Source organism: Nyctereutes procyonoides, unplaced genomic scaffold, assembly GCF_905146905.1.
Source record: "Nyctereutes procyonoides isolate TBG_1078 unplaced genomic scaffold, NYPRO_anot_genome, whole genome shotgun sequence".
In the NCBI taxonomy this organism is placed as follows: Eukaryota; Metazoa; Chordata; class Mammalia; order Carnivora; family Canidae; genus Nyctereutes; species Nyctereutes procyonoides.
This window is the reverse complement of record NW_026575126.1, coordinates 70,619,140-70,634,612: the sequence shown is the minus strand read 5'-3', so window position 1 is coordinate 70,634,612 and position 15,473 is coordinate 70,619,140. Positions and strand designations below refer to the sequence as shown.

At 55.9% G+C, this 15,473-nt stretch overlaps 2 protein-coding genes across 10 annotated transcripts in view; both read left to right on the top strand.

The window, feature by feature from the left end:
* The window catches only part of DTX2 (deltex E3 ubiquitin ligase 2), a 38,149-nt gene extending 35,778 nt beyond the window's left edge, over positions 1-2,371 (top strand). For all 7 annotated transcript variants that reach the window (XM_055339743.1, XM_055339744.1, XM_055339747.1 and 4 more), the window contains 2 exons: positions 532-621; positions 1,723-2,371. In XM_055339743.1, the coding sequence (XP_055195718.1) occupies positions 532-621; positions 1,723-1,950 (318 nt within the window). In that variant the 3' untranslated portion in view covers positions 1,951-2,371. The remainder of the gene's footprint in view (positions 1-531; positions 622-1,722) is intronic.
* A 2,448-nt stretch (positions 2,372-4,819) lies between these two features.
* Positions 4,820-13,091, top strand: UPK3B (uroplakin 3B). Of its 3 annotated transcripts, none has more exons than XM_055339750.1 (6): positions 4,820-5,023; positions 5,169-5,318; positions 5,534-5,771; positions 6,859-6,938; positions 7,746-7,875; positions 12,957-13,091. In XM_055339750.1, the coding sequence occupies exons 1-6, from the start codon at positions 4,933-4,935 to the stop codon at positions 12,982-12,984; spliced, it is 717 nt and encodes a 238-aa protein (XP_055195725.1). In that variant the 5' UTR covers positions 4,820-4,932; the 3' UTR covers positions 12,985-13,091. The 3 variants fall into 3 exon arrangements, with proteins under 3 accessions (XP_055195725.1, XP_055195724.1, XP_055195726.1); XM_055339749.1 differs by lacking the exon at positions 12,957-13,091 and adding an exon at positions 8,333-9,177; XM_055339751.1 differs by lacking the exons at positions 5,169-5,318; positions 12,957-13,091 and adding an exon at positions 8,333-9,177.
* Positions 13,092-15,473: the final 2,382 nt, after the last annotated feature.

Here is a 15,473-nt window from a genome sequence, read left to right as displayed (position 1 = left end):
AAACATTCCCGATGGCCTTAGAGTCACAGAGCAGGGGGGGAAATGTGGTGTTGTACATGGTGTGCCTCCGAGTGGCAGAGGGCATGAGCAAGGACCCTCTGCTGTTCCAAGCCCCCTACCTTTCTGCTCTATTTGCACTGTCTCAGGCCCCACAGTGGCTCCATCTTGAGCAAGGGGTAAGGGTGTCAGGAAGGAGGCCCTGCCATCTAGGCCGCAGAGCCCAGCACCTGGAGGCAAACACCAGCGGGGTGGGAGCATGTGCCTTGGCCTTTGATGAGTTCCAGTCTCATCAGGGAAGGGGGAGACATTAGCAGAAGTGTCTGATGCCACATCTAGTGGCATGGGGTCAAGGAAGGTGGTCACTGGGGGGAGGCCATGTCATGTCGGGTCTCTGAGGGGCAGGATTTGAGACACCAATTTATTTGGTCACTTTGAGTACAGGAATAGCCCCAGCAGAGGAGGCCTAGCGTGTGCTGGGCTGCTGCGCTCCTCTCAGGATGTTCCTACTCGTAGTGTCTGTTCTTCCTGCAGGGCCCGGAGCACCCCAACCCTGGGAAGCCGTTCACTGCCAGGGGGTTTCCCCGCCAGTGCTACCTTCCAGACAATGCCCAGGGCCGCAAGGTAAGGCCCTGCAACCCTTGGGGAGGGCCCCCCAGCTGGTAGGCCTGTGCCTGGCTGCTTGTGGACAATTTGAGCAGGTGATTTAGGGAGGGTCTAGCCTGCTGGCCATACCTTCTCTGCTTAGCTCATCTTCTTCTTCTAGGGCTCCCAGGGACTGCTGTGCATTAGGCATGCTCCCCCAAGGGAGAGGACTAGAGGGGAGAGGAGGCCTCTTCCAGCAACCTTTTGGGCCAGATCACCTGGTCTTCAGTCAGGCTAGCGTGATGAGATTGATGGGGTGGGAGTGGGGGCAGGACAGAACAGGGTGACTGGGATGGCCTGCAGAGCCACCTCGGCACTGAGCCACCTCTGCACTGAGACTAGGGGGAGAGCATTCTAAGCAGACAGAAGAGCTCAGAGTGGTGGCTTTGAGAGTCATGGAGGTAGGCTGGGCAGGAGAGTGTGAAGAGTCTAAGGGAGGAGCCTGAGCCCCATGTGGGGGCAATGAGGCCTGGGGACAGGCTGCCCTGGGTAGTGCTGATTGGAGGTATGAAAAAGTTCCCTCTAGCTGCTGTGAGCCTAGCCTGCAGGTTGCTGAGTGTGGGGGAGCAGAGAAGCAGGGATTCCCTCTGGAGGGAGAGGCTGACTTGGAAGTAGGGCAGAGTTAGCCTGGCCCCAGGTGTGGCTTGAGCAGTACAGAGGATGGCAGCACTCGCCCTCTGAGGTTGGGGGTCGTCTTGGGCAGTCAGGTCAGCAGGTGGAGTTCTGGAAGGGGAGTTAGGACTGGACCCAGAGGCTGGGGACCCCAACAGATGGGGCTCTAGGTCTAGGACTGTAGATGAGGTCACTTAGGAGAGTGGCCCGGTCCCTGCCCTGCAAGTGGTTCACAGTAGGGATCGAACAAAGGGCTTTTCCGTCCCTCAGTGTGCCCACAGCTGGCATTTGGTGGGTCGCCACTGCTGCAGTCCTAGCCCTCACTGCTGGGGCAGGTGAGACCAGGGAAGGAAGAGGGCACAGCCAATGCTAGCACACTGGTCCCCTGCTGCTCCTGGGTGGAAAAACCCATGCCCAGGCCTGGGCTTGTTCACCAGACCCTTCCTCCTTTCCCGTTCTCCACGGCAGGTCCTGGAACTGCTGAAGGTAGCCTGGAAGAGGCGACTTATCTTCACAGTAGGGACTTCCAGCACCACAGGAGAGACGGACACAGTGGTGTGGAATGAGATCCACCACAAGACAGAGATGGACCGCAACGTGACAGGCCACGGCTACCCTGACCCCAACTACCTGCAGAATGTGCTGGCCGAGCTGGCTGCCCAGGGAGTGACTGAGGACTGCCTGGAGCAGCCGTGACTCCCCAGCCTGGCCAGCCCCCTCCCCACCCTACCATGCCTGCCTCTGGCAGCCAGCCACCCTCTACCCACGCCGCCGGCTGGGCTGCCCCTGGGATGGATGGGCAGGCAGGAAGGTGCCTTTCCTCAGAGGCTGCGGTGTGTGTTGGGGGCCTGCCTTCTGCCGCCTCCTCCCCTCCAGGCCTGGATGTGTGTGGAGTTGGGCAAGCCTGGGGAGTTGTACTCGTGGGGGCTTAAGATGCAGCTACCTCAGTGTGTGGGGCCCTGCCCTGGGCAGGCGGCTTTGGGTTCATAGTGCCGGGGGCCTGGTGTGGGGTGAGGCCAGACTGCCCCATTGTGGCCTGGGCAGGCGTGGGTTCCCTGTCAGCTTCTCATACCTCAGACATTCTGTTTGCAATAAATGCCGTATAGCCAAAGTCAGAGACCCTGGTGTGTTTGTCGGTGGAGAGGCTGTGCGTCTGTGTGCTCGTGCTCGCATGCTGGTGCGAGAAGCAGCACACACGTGTCCTGCATCAGAGCAGGAGGGAGCCCACAGACTGCCTATTCAACCCGCATTCCGTTAATGACAGGCTCTGCGGTGAGGGCCAGAAGCCCACACGCTGACCTGGTGCTGCTCCCTTGGCCCTGACTCCATGCTCCTCGTGTGTGCCGTCCAGCCGCTCTGCCAGGCCCTCCATGCCGTTCATTCCCCAAGTGAGACACTGCTCACTGCTCGTGCCTGGAAGGTGCTGCTGTCTTCTACATTGTAGAGGAGGGAGCAGGTTCAAGGATGCAGTGACTGGCCCAAGGTCCCAGGCTCGCGGTAGATAGAACTGGGGCTGGAATTGGGCCAGGGCTGATATGACCCCATCCTCAAAGTTCTAATTCTCAACCATCTTGGGAGGATCAAATACTCCAGCCCCCTTCTGCCTGGGGGCAATGATTGTGCCTGGGGCTGCAGGGACACTGGCCACATCCTGAGTGGGCCAGGGGTACTTTTGCCTCCACCAGAAAAAAAAAAATTCTGTTTTATGCATTGGTATAAAGATGAGTATATTAGGGACACCTGGGGTGGCTCAGCGGTTGGGCATCTGCCTTTGGCTCAGGGTGTGGTCCCAGAGTCTGGGGATTGAGTCCCATATCAGGCTTCCAGCATAGAGCCTGTTTCTCTCTCTGCCTGTGTCTCTGTCTCTCTCCCTCTGTCTTTCTCATGAATAAATAAATAAAATCTTTTTTAAAAGATGAGTATGTTATATATTAAAGCATTTTTCTTCAATCTAGAAGTTTGGGTTTTGAGGGGCACCTGGCTGACTCAGTAGAGCATGTGACTCTTGATCTCAGGGTCTTGAGTTCAAGCCCCATGTTGGGTGTAAAAATGACTTTTAAATCTTTAAGAAAAAAAAAGTAGTTACCCTATGACTCAGCAATTCTTCCCCTAGGTGTGTATCCAAAAACAGGTCCACACAAAACTTGTATATAAACGTTCATGGCAGTATCATTCATAACAGCCAAAAAGTGGGAACAGCCCCACTATCTCTGTCAGCTGAGGAGCCGGGAGACAAAATGCCTGATCTCCATACAGGGGAGTGAACGTTCTGTAGCCCTCAGGAAGAACAGAGGCCTGCCACACGCTACAGCATTAATGAACCTGGACAACAAGATGCTAAGTGAGAGAAGCCAGACCCAGAACTCCGCGTGTGTGATCCCATTGATGTGAAATGTTCCCTATAGGGAAGTCTGCAGAAGCCCAGGGTAGATATATGGTTGTCAAGGGAGCGGGGAATGGGGAGGGACTTTGTGGGTCCAGAGTGTCCTCTTGGGGTGATGCACATGTTCTGTACTTAGTGGTGATGTTTGCACAACCTTGTGAAAACCTACTGAGCTGTAGGCTTTAAAAGGATGAATTTGGGATCCCTGGGTGGCGCAGCGGTTTGGCGCCTGCCTTTGGCCCGGGGCGCGGTCCTGGAGACCCTGGATCGAGTCCCATGTCGGGCTCCCGGTGCATGGAGCCTGCTTCTCCCTCTGCCTCTCTCTCACTCTGTGACTATCATAAATAAATAAAAATTTAAAAAAAAAATAAAAAAAATAAATAAAAGGATGAATTTTATGGTCTGTGAATTATATCTTAAAAAAAAATTTTAAGATTTTATTTATTCATGAGAGCGAGCAAGAGGCAGAGACACAAGCAGAGGGAGAAGCGAGAGAGAGAGAGAGAGAGAGAGGCAGAGACACAGGCAGAGGGAGAAGCAGGCTCCATGCAGGGAGCCCGACATGGGACTTGATCCCGGGTCTCCAGGATCAGGCCCTGGGCTGAAGGCAGTGCCAAACTGCTGAGCCACCCGGGCTGCCCTAAAAAATATATATATATATCTTAAAAAATAGAACTAAAAGGAGTAAAGTAAGTGGGAGACTGGCTTGTCACCTATCAAAAGTCCTTCCTCTGACTCCAGATTCTTCTGTTAGACAAAAATGTGGCCTCGTGGAGGGAAGGCAGGGCACTGAGATGGCCTGGATCCCGGGGGCTGTCCTGGGGCTGCAGCTGGGCAGGTCAGGCGGGGCCTCTGCATCCTGCTCCCACTCTGCTGGGTGGGGATGGAAGGCCAGAGGGAGGCTCCTGGCACCTGGGGTGCAGGAATCTCGGGCATGTAGTCCTGAGCCCTTGTTTCCAGAGACTGGGTCCTCTCGAAGGCAGAGAGGCTGGGTGGGACCCAAATTCAGACATGGGGCTCTGGGGGTCTGTGGCATCCGCCTCAGGCCTGGCACTGGGGCCTGGCACTGGCTTGCCCCACCTACAGCCCTGCCCAGCTCCCTTATGGTAGGCTGAGCTGGTGGGAGAGGGTGGGGTGCGTTTACATTTTCAGGTCTTTCCAGCCCTTGGTCAGCCTGGCAGCCTGACTAACCAGCTCCTCCTGGCTCAAGGCTCTGGGGGAGAGGGTGTGGCAGGAGGTAGCCAGATCAGCCCCAGGCTGTGAATGTGGAAGAGGGCTGAGCTGGGGTGGCCATCATGGGGCTCCGCCAGAGGCAGCCTGGCCCATCGCTGCTCCTCCTCCTCCTCGTGGGGACACTGGTCTGGCCCCTGCCCTGTATGAGCCTGAGTGAGTAGGGGTCCAGGGATGAATTCACCCGGCCAGATGAAAGGGGCTGGGACACCTGCAGGGGGGTGATTGGACTCTGGGACCCCACCCCTCCAACAGGGGACAGCAGGTCCCAGGACCCTCATGCCTATCTCCATGGCTGCAGAGCTGATCCCCTACACGCCACAGATAACAGCCTGGGACCTGGAAGGGAAAGTCACAGCTACCACATTCTCCCTGGAGCAGCCTCGCTGTGTCCTGGACTGGCCTGCCAGTGTTGCCAGCACCGTCTGGCTGGTGGTGACCTTCAGCAACGGTGTGTCATGGTGTAGGTCTGGGGCTGAGGAGGGCTGCAGGGTAGTGGACTAGGCATTGGGCCTTATCCTGAGGGACCCTGAGAGGGTGACTAAGTAACCTGATTTGTGTCTGAAGGGGGTCTCTGGGCCCTGAGGCAAGGAGGGCCAGGCTGGGGGACCCTGGACCCAGGGGCTATGCTTTCTGACCCCACCTGTCTGTCCCTTTCTCCTGTAGCCTCCAAGGACTTCCATAACCCACAGACGCTAGCTGAAATTCCAGCCTTCCCGCGGCTGCTGACTGATGGCCACTATATGACACTGCCCCTGTCCCTGGACCAGCTACCCTGTGAGGACCCTGAGGGTGGCAGCAGGAGCATCCCCCTGCTGCGGGTGGGCAATGACCCTGGCTGTCTTGCTGACTTCTACGAACCACCCTACTGCAACAACCCCCTCCCCAGCCCTGGACCTTACAGGTGGGTCACTCCCTCTGGACCCTGGGACAGGAGCTGTGCTGGGGGGAAGAGGTCTAGTTTTGGTTTATTCCTCTGTGGGGTCAAAGAGCAGCACTCATCCCAGCTGGGTGGCAGGCAGAGTGTGGTCTTTCCAGGGGGCCTGCCTATGAGGAAGAAGTGGGCACCACAGGGCTGGTGGGGGCAGGGTGGGGTTTCTGGCCTAGAGTCGGGGGGTTGGGGAGCTGCAGCCACTGGCCCACAGGTAGACCTGGCAGGAATCTAAGCCCAGGGCTAGGTTTGGACGCAATTAGTAGGTATGAGGTCATGTGGTAGGTGGGGAGAGGGGCCAGAGTGGGAGCACAGGTGTCCAGAGGAGGGCTGCTTGGGCCACAGGACAGGACCAGGTGTCCTCAAGGAGTCCAAGTCCAGCTGAGAAAACCAACACAGGGTGCAGGGAAGGTGGATCACTGTATGGGCTGAACTGACACTTCCATTCATAGCCTCCCTCTGGCCCCTGCCCCGACAGGACCACCTTCCCACCTCCCCCATGCCCACTTCCTGGCTCACCTCCTGCCCCCACAACCAGCAGCCACCAGAGCTGGCTGCCCTCAGATACAGAGCTCCCCACCTGGAGCAAAGATAACAACCTGAGCTCCTCTGCATGGCCTCTGGCGCCCTCCCTGTGATCCCAGGCTCCGAGTGTGCCCTGACCACACCCCTCCCTCCCTCCCTGGACCTTTGCTTAGGGTGTTCGACCCTATTGGGGGCCTTCTGTCGCTTCTTAGATGCTACTTGGCCAGCTTTTCTCCCTTGGCAAGGCCTGGGACCCCTAGCTCCCTCTGACACACTGAGCCACCCTGAGGCATTCTGTATGTAGCATTTAGTAACTGGGGTCCCCTAAACCAGATGAGGTATCTGGACTGGGACTGCTGGCAGAGGTCACTGTGGTCAGAGAGATGTCAGAGGATCCCCAGAGCATCACCAGGCCGTGGCTAAGCCAGATGTGCCCCAAAGGAGCCTGGCCCAGAACTCCTGGGGCTTGGCCACTGTGGGCACCCTACCCAGGGCAGTTGAGGCTTTGAGCCTCACCTGTTTTTCCTCTCCCCAGGGTGAAGTTCCTCTTGATGGACGCCAGGGGCTCACCCCAGGCTGAGACCAGGTGGTCCGACCCCATTACTCTCCACCAAGGTAGTGCTGGGGGAGGGGGTGCTCTGGCTACAGTCTGCCCGTCCCCCTGCTAAATGGCCATGCCCAGCCAGCCTCTCCTCCTGCTGCCATGAGACTGGGGGTCTGGGGGCAAGGTCTGAGTCCAGCCCATCCCCCAAAACAGAACCTCGTGTGGGTGAGGTAGGGCACTGGGTCAGTCTCATTGACAGAGACAGCTCTGTCCAGGCTCAAATGTTGGTTAACCCTTGGGTGCCCAGGTCCCAGTCCAGTTGTGTGCAGGAAAAGCCTTCCCCTCCAACGCCAGCCCTGAGTCAAGTGCTACCTACCAGGTGGAGAAGGGCTAGGGCATGAAGGAGGCTGGAGTCAGAGTCAGGGCCGTGGGTTCTGGGAGACTTCCCTCAGCAGGACCCTAAGGGACCAGTGATTCACCAGGCCAAGGAAACTGCATATGGAAAGCCAGTGTCTGGTGTGAGGGACAACTCGAAGTAGGCTATAGAGGCTGGGGTGTTGGGTAAGGTGGGCAGCAGGGGGTCTTTTCATCAAAAAGCCTTGAATACCAGACTCCAGGGAGCAGCCACATGGTCAGTCCTGAGGTCTGCTGCAACTTTGCCTGCCATGGGCAGGGCAGTGTGTGGGCACATTGGCAAGAACAGCCTAGAAGGTTAGACCCAAGAGGCTGGAGCTGTGGGTGGTCCAGGCTGACAGGGTACAGATGCCTGGCTGAGATGGGTGGGCTCAGAGGCTCTCAGGCCCTGAGTGTTAGCCTGGGTGTGGAAGTGACTGCTCTGGGGTCAAGGGGCAGCCTCTGAGAGCAGCTGCTATGTGCAGGGAAGGCCCCAGGCTCCATCGACACGTGGCCAGGGCAGCGAAGTGCTGACATGATCATCATCACCTCTATCCTCTCCTCCCTGGCTGGCCTCCTGCTCCTGGCCTTCCTGGCAGCGTCCACTGTGCACTTGTAAGTGCTGATATCCTCATGGGCCTCTCTCCCACCCTGGGGAGCCCCTTCCTTCTCACTGGTCCTAGCACTTAGAAGCCCTCTAGGAACCTGGCGGTTTTGAGTTGGCAGTGCCCCTTCCAGGGATGTTCAGGGAATTTCCACCCCAAGTATCTCTCACCTGCAGGGCAGGGAGGTGGCCCAGCAGCTTCTCTGAAGATGGGTTCAGAAAAGGGGCCACCTTGCTCTGCCCTGCCCTTCACTGTATCCTTGGCCCCAGCCTTTCTCCTCCTGGGCCTTGTTTTCCCTCCCATGAGCCCTTAGTCACTTCAGAGAACTGATACCAGGGTAGTCAGGAGGTGGGCCAGCAGCAGCTGGTTCTAGAAGGAAGGAAAGGGGGAGGCTGTGGGAGGAGGCCCTGACTTGGCAGGCCACTCGACCCAGCAGGGACCCAGTGCCGCCTCCTCTCCCCATCCAGCTCCAGCCTGTGGTGGCCTGAGGAGGCCCCGGAGCAGCTGCGGATTGGCTCCTTCATGGGGAAGCGCTACATGACCCACCACATCCCACCCAGCGAGGCCTCCACCCTACCTGTGGGCTGTGAGCCTGGTCTGGGCCCCCTCCCCAGCCTGAGCCCCTAGCCTAGTGTCTGAGGCATGGCCGTGGGGTGTGGGGGGCAAGTACCCGGTGCTCATCCCCAGCCTCTGCACCCACCTGCCTCTCCTGCTTCGCACTTCCCCACCCAGCCTAAAGTCCCCCTGATGTAGGAAAGATACTAGGGTTCGTAGCCCACGGCCGAGAAAGAATTCTTGAGACGTCTTTGGTGCAAAAAGATGACTTTATAAAAGCACAGGGACAGGATCCAAGGGCAGAGAGAGCTGCCCTGGGGTCATGAGGAGTGGCCCATTATGTACTTTCAAGTTGGGAGGGGTTTAGGGAGCGAGTAAGCCTCCCAGGTATTTTGGAAACGTGGTTTCCAGGATTCTGAGGGGACTAGCCATTGTTAAGAAAAGGTGATTTATTACTGTTTAGCAAAAATTGTCATAAGACTCTTCAGATGTATATCGGTGGGTCATATGCTTGGAGGCTGACTGCCAACATATATCACGCGGGGGTAGAGATAAAGGCGGTTTCCAAAGGAATTTTTATACCTTTCAGTAGACTTACAGGGAGTCCCGGTGGCTCAGCAGTTTAGCACCGCCTTCAGCCCAGGGCGTGATCCTAGAGTCCCGGGATCGAGTCCCACATCAGGCTCCCTGCATGGAGCCTGCTTCTCCCTCTGCCTGTGTCTCTGCCTCTCTCTCTCTCTCTCTCTCTGTCTCATGAATCAATAAATAAAATCTTTAAAAAAATAAAAAAATAAAGTAGACTTACAAGGTCCTGGGGAGGATGAGCTAAGATTGCCTTTGCCCTTAGCAAAGTGTCAACATCGAGGCAGCTAGGGATCTCTGGGTGGCGCAGCGGTTTGGCGCCTGCCTTTGGCCCGGGGCACGATCCTGGAGACCCAGGATCAAATCCCACGTCGGGCTCCCTGCATGGAGCCTGCTTCTCCCTCTGCCTCTCTGTCTCTCTCTGTGTGACTATCATGAATAAATAAATAAAATCTTTATTTTTATTAAATTTTTATTTATTTATTTATGATAGTCACAGAGAGAGAGAGAGGCAGAGACACAGGCAGAGGGAGAAGCAGGCTCCATGCACCAGGAGCCCGACGTGGGATCCGATCCCGAGTCTCCAGGATCGCGCCCTGGGCCAAAGGCAGGCGTTAAACCGCTGCGCCACCCAGGGATCCCCTAAATAAAATCTTTAAAACAAAACAAAACAAAACATCGAGGCAGCTGAGTCCCTAGAGGAATGTCACTCTGCCTGTTTCAAGGACTTGTCAGTGAGCTGTAGGCAGTAGGAAATTTAATAATTTCTCTTTTGTCTTTGTTTCGCATATCACCACCACTAGCAGGCTTGCCTTTGCCTTTCCTGTTCTGCAGTCCCCAGGGAGGGTCAGGGTCAGGCTAGCATGCAGCCCCACTTCCATCCTTACCCCTGCTCTGCCTGGCCTCCTGAGAGAGACACTACAGGTAACGTGGAGAAGCTTCCAGGATCCGGGAAGGGAGCCGTCAGGGGATTGGGCGGGCCCGTCACAGGGTGTATGGGGCCAAGCCTCCCTCTGTCTCTCCACCCCACCTTCCAGTGTCTGGGGCCTTCAGAGGCGCCTCATTATCCTTGGGCCCTTTCAGAGGGTGGTCAGAAGGTCCGAGTGAGGAGACGCACATTGTGACCGTCCGACCACTGATTCCCCCACGTCCAGCCCTGCTGCACACACAGATGGCTTACTCGTTCTCACGCCACAAACACTTATTAAGCACCTGCTGTATGCCACTGACAGTGTTAGACATGGGGCCTCAGGCAGAGCCAGTCCTGATCTTGGGGAGCTCATTCACCGCTCTGGACCTGTGATGCCCACATGTCCAGATGTGAGATGTTACTGTTAGGCCTGTCACGCCTTCAGACTGTCACATACCCTCGGATTCACACTCCTTGGATGATCACCTTAAAGAGCTCTCTGAGGCCCGGGAGCCTTCCCCCATCATCCGGTATCCCCGCTAACGACCGAGTTCGCAAAGCCGGTGGTTCCTGCTGTGGCCACACGGGGGCGCCGATGCGCTGCAGCTGGGCCCCGCGCACGCGCACTCCTATTCACAGAGCGGCTGGACTCTAGGCTGGGGGCCTCCTGCAGTGACCTGAGGCCTAAGAGCCCCCGCCACGCAGTGGGGTCTCGGGCTCCAGGCCTCATCTCGGCCAAGTCAGATGGATGAGCAGTCACGCTCCCGCCTGAGGGCCTACTATGTGCTGTCCAGTCTGCACAACCGCCACCGTTCTGTACATTGAGAAACTGAGGCTCGGCGACTCGTCCTAGCCCTCTGTCCACTGCCGCCGCCCGCCCGGCCCCACCTCCCGTGCCCTTGGGCTGCTCCTTGCTTCCCCAGCCTGACTGCGGCTCCCAGCATTCAGGCCCCCCCAGTGGCGCCCGGCGATGGCCCATGTATGCCTGCCCTCTTCAGAGGTGAATTAACAGTGGTCGGGCTCCTCCATCACCAAGGGGTGCCCATGCTGGGTGGGGGAGAGACGCATCTGCACCCAGGACCCAGCCTGGCTTCACCCGTCCAGCCCCGGGTCTGCCCTGAGCCTGTCCTTTTGGCTGGTAGCCCTAACTGCACTTTGGGGATGCCCCATGGCCTAATGGGCCCCAGGGAAACCCACCCTTCACCTCAGGGCCAAGAAGCCAACCACCAATGCAGCTTCTGTGGCTTTAGCATTGCTCCCTCCCAGGAGAACACCAGGGAGGTTTGCTTCCAAAAACCCATGAACCCCTGGCCCCTAGTGGTTTATCCCCCATCCTACCTACACTCCCACCAGCCACAAGGCATCCTCCAGGTGCAGGCAGAAGCAGATTCGAATGCAGTCAGGAGCTCAGGCTCCAGCGTCCTGAGTGACATCTGGCTATGGGGAGCCAGCCCGTTTGGGCAGCCACTTTTGAAATTCTGCTGCTATGGAATCTAGGACCCTCCTGACCTCTTGGTATTGGAGAATGATTAAAAGTGCCCTCCACTCTCACCAGCTATATCCAGCAGAGCCCATCTTGTACTGTCCTGCCCAGGCTGGCTCCAGCACCAGATGGAGAGGCCCTCTAGGCCTGAATGCCCAGCTTGGGGCCTGTCCAGGTGGGTATGGCGAAGAGGAAGAGGCTGGTGTTTGCTGAGTGAAAACATGAATGAACCAGCTCAGAGCTGGAGGATAAGGCAGGAGCAGAAATTGCCCTAAACTTTTATGTGTCCCAGGGCCCTATTTTGGCTTATACTGACCCTAGACACAGCCCCAGTGATGCCCCATGTGTGCCCAGGGCTGTGCTTCGCTTCTGAACAACACCCTGGAACCCTGCTGAGGAGTTGTTTTCACCCCATCTGGCCATCTGGGCCTTGACCCTGAAGACAGCCTCCAGGGAGACATTGCAGCCCAGTGGGTAAAGCATAACCCAAGGGAAGAAAGTGACCCCACCTGAAGGTCAAGGTGGCTTCCCAAGGGTGACTTCTGAGATGAGTCTTGAGGGGCACAGAGAAGTGAATCAAGTAGCAGAGGGAAGGCGGGAGGAAGAGAGAGTGAGAGAGTTAGGGAGACCAGGTGTAAACAGTCTCACCCCATGGTGGCAGGGGTGGTGCCCAAGGGTTGGCAGCAGGGATGAGGGGCTAGGAGGCCAGGATGAGGGAGACTGGCCTGGTCTTCCAGGCAAATGGAACTGAGGCAGACAAAGGGAATTGGAGGGGAGATTTTAGAGTATTCAGGGGGCGATCTGAGGACCTGGGACTCCAGAGATGAGGGAGGTGCTCCGGGAGAGGTGATGCTTTTCTGATGGGCCATGCTTGGGTGACTGCAAAATGGAGGCACTTTATGTCCTGCAGGTGGCTCTATCCCCCAGCCTGCCTCAGAGCAGACCCCCAGAAAAGGAGGTTCTGGGGATACCATCTTAGCAAATTGGGGGAGTTCAGAAGAACTTTAACAAGTTAATTTTTTACAAGGATGGAGGCCTACCCTGGGTCAGTGGGAGGCCATCCTGAGATCCCTGCGGACTGTGGGTGTTCTGGCCCAGGGCTGTGATGGCAAGCATGCCAGGGTGTCACAGAATCCGCATGGAGGGGGCGCCTGGGTGGCTTGGTCGTGATCCTGGGGTCCTGGAATCGAGCCCCACATCTGGCTTCCTGCTCAGCGGAGTCTGCTTCTCCCTCTGCCCCCCCCCCCTGCTGTGCTCTCTCTCTTTCTCTTTCTCTCAAATAAGTAAATAAAATCATAAAAAAAAAACCAAACCAAAGCCAAAAACAAATCCACACGGGGGGGGGGGGGGAGCGGGATTAGTCATGGCCGAGCATGGCCACCACCTCACTGGGCCCCAGGGAGCCAAGGCAGGGCGTTCTGCTCCACAGTCATGCTCCAGAGGGCCACCAGCTGGACCCTAGCCCCGTGCAGGCCAGCTCACGACAGCCTTGAGCAGAGTGTGTAGTGACAGCCATGTAATGGTGAATCTTTTCTTAAATAGCCTTTTAAATTTTCCCCAGGGGCAGCCCAGGTGGCTCAACGGTTTAGCGCCACCTTCAGCCCAGGGCGTGATCCTTGAGACCCTGGATTGAGTCTTGGGCTCCCTGCATGGAGCCTGCTTCTCCCTCTGCCTGTGTCTCTGCCTTTCTCTGCGCTTCTCATGAATAAATAAAGAAAATAAAAAAAAGAAAGAAAGAAAAGAAACTGCATATTAAAATAAATAAATAAATAATAAATAAATAAATAAATAAATAAATAAATAAATAAATAAATAAAATTTCCCCAGGGCTGTATTTGAGGAAGGGCCTCCAAATCCACTGGCCTGTAACATAATGGCTCAGTGGCTAAAAACAAGTTCATTGTTAAAAAAGGAAAAAACGGTGGTGACTGTGGGGGTGATGACTCGCAGATGACTCATCAGACCCAAAATCAAAGGAATCAAGATGACACAGGTAGAAAGGGAAGGGGGGAGAGCACCGCTCCCTCTCACCATTCTGGGTTCACGTGTACCTCTGAACCACACGTTCCTGCCCATCATCCCTGCAATCTCCAGCCAGCCACCCCATCTTTAGCTGGTCTCTCCACACGGTGTTCCTGACCCCCACACCCATCCTCCTCCCAGTATCCAGAGGGACCAGATTATGAACCTGATGGTGTCCAGCTTTTCTCACAACTTGCAGAGACTTCTGCTACCAGACCAGAATCTAAATTCACCACCTCAGTTTTGAGGTCCATTGATCCATCCCTTGCTCCCTGTAGTCCAGTGACAGCGGTCCCTGGTTAGCCCTCCCCACAGGGCCTTTGCACTTGCTTTCCCCACCTCAGTGTAAAACTTTCTCCACCTTGCTTCTGTAGATCATCCCTCAGCTCCTGTATCACTTCTTCAAGGAAGCCCTGTGACCCTTCAGCTCTCCTGGGTCCCTGTTCTTTCCCTTCTCAGAACATTTTCCATTTTGTAATTAAACATTTAAAATGGTGAGTTTTGCATCTCTCCCACTGAACTGGAAACTCCAGGGGGCAGGGACCATATCTGGTTTGCTCACCATGGTGCCCCTGGAGCTAGCACAGTGCCTGGCTCCCCAATGAGTGCTTAAAAACATTTGTTGACTGATTGATTCATAAAAGGCAAACACATCTTCATATTCTTTTCAAAAAAAATATCAGCTTCTGGGACGCCTGGGTGGCTCAGTGGTTTAGCGCCTACCTTCAGTTCAGGGCATGATCCTGGAGTCCCAGTATTGAGTCCCACATCGGGCTCCCTGCAGGAAGCCTGCTTCTCCCTCTGCCTGTGTCTCTGCCTCTCTCTCTCTCTCTCTCTCTGTGTCTCTCATGAATAAATAAAATATGAAAAAAAATCGGCTTCCTTGAGATATAATTCAAATACCATGCGACATACCTACTTCAATTCGCTCATTTCTAGCATATTCACAGAGATGGTGATTCACCATTTTAATCATCCTGAAAGACACTGTACTGTACCCACGAGGCAGTCACCTCTCAGACCCTGGCAACCACTCACTTACTCCCTGGACAGTACATAGAAAAGGTGGTCCTTTGTGACTGGAATAATTTGGGGGGAAAAGAAAATAGAAGCCCTGTCATTTACCTGTCACAGGTTCGGTCACTCGCTGCTTGTCTCATCTGGATGAATCACTTCTTAATCATTTTTAATTGGATAGAACTATATTCCAGTGGTAGTAAATGTGGGATCTCTTTCACCCACCCAAGAACACTCAAGATGGCTCAGTCTCCATGGGGACCGGGAACACCCCCCCTCCAACTAACACCCCCCACCCCACCCCTGCCGCCAGTGTATTCTCAGCCACAAACAGCAGGAACCAACCTTGGTGTGTTAGGGGAGGAAGGAATGTTCTAGAGGAGATTGGGAAACTCCTGGAAACTCTGAGAGAGCCAGGGTTGGAGATCACATGGGGAATCCCAGCACAGAACAAACTGCATTCCTTGGGTCCCACCGTGGGGGCTTCTGGCCTGGTTGCATCTGGAAGCTGGGCATGGTGGCTGCTAGGGCAGCCAGAAGGGCTGTCCTCAGCTCCCACTTCTTTGTCTGGTGTGGGTGCATGACTGGTCACCCTGGCTGCATGGGAGCCTGGAAAGTCACCCTCTCTGGCAGCCACAGCGAGAAGTCCAGACTCAAGCCCCCACCACAGGTGGGCCGTGCTTGTGTATCTGGGTGTGGGTGAGGGGCTAACTCCTTGTGGGGAAGGGACACCTTTCTGTGATTCTCCAGTGCTGGCTCTGGGAGTGCACAGAGCAGAAAGGCAAGGCCCCAAATGGAAGAAGGGAGTGGCAGGAGCTAGGAGATCAGCATGGCAGCCACTCATCACTCTGGGAAGGTGGCCAGGCCCCAGGCAGCCGGGGTGGGGGCCTAGCTGATGCTTGGCTTTATATTCATTTCTTTAAATGCTGGGAGTTCTTGAGAGCTTTGCTGGGCTCTGTGACCAACACTGGGGAGAGTGAGGGCCTCCCCAGTCCAGCCCTTGGAGTTGTCACACCTCACCTGGGAGCCTTAGTGGTCA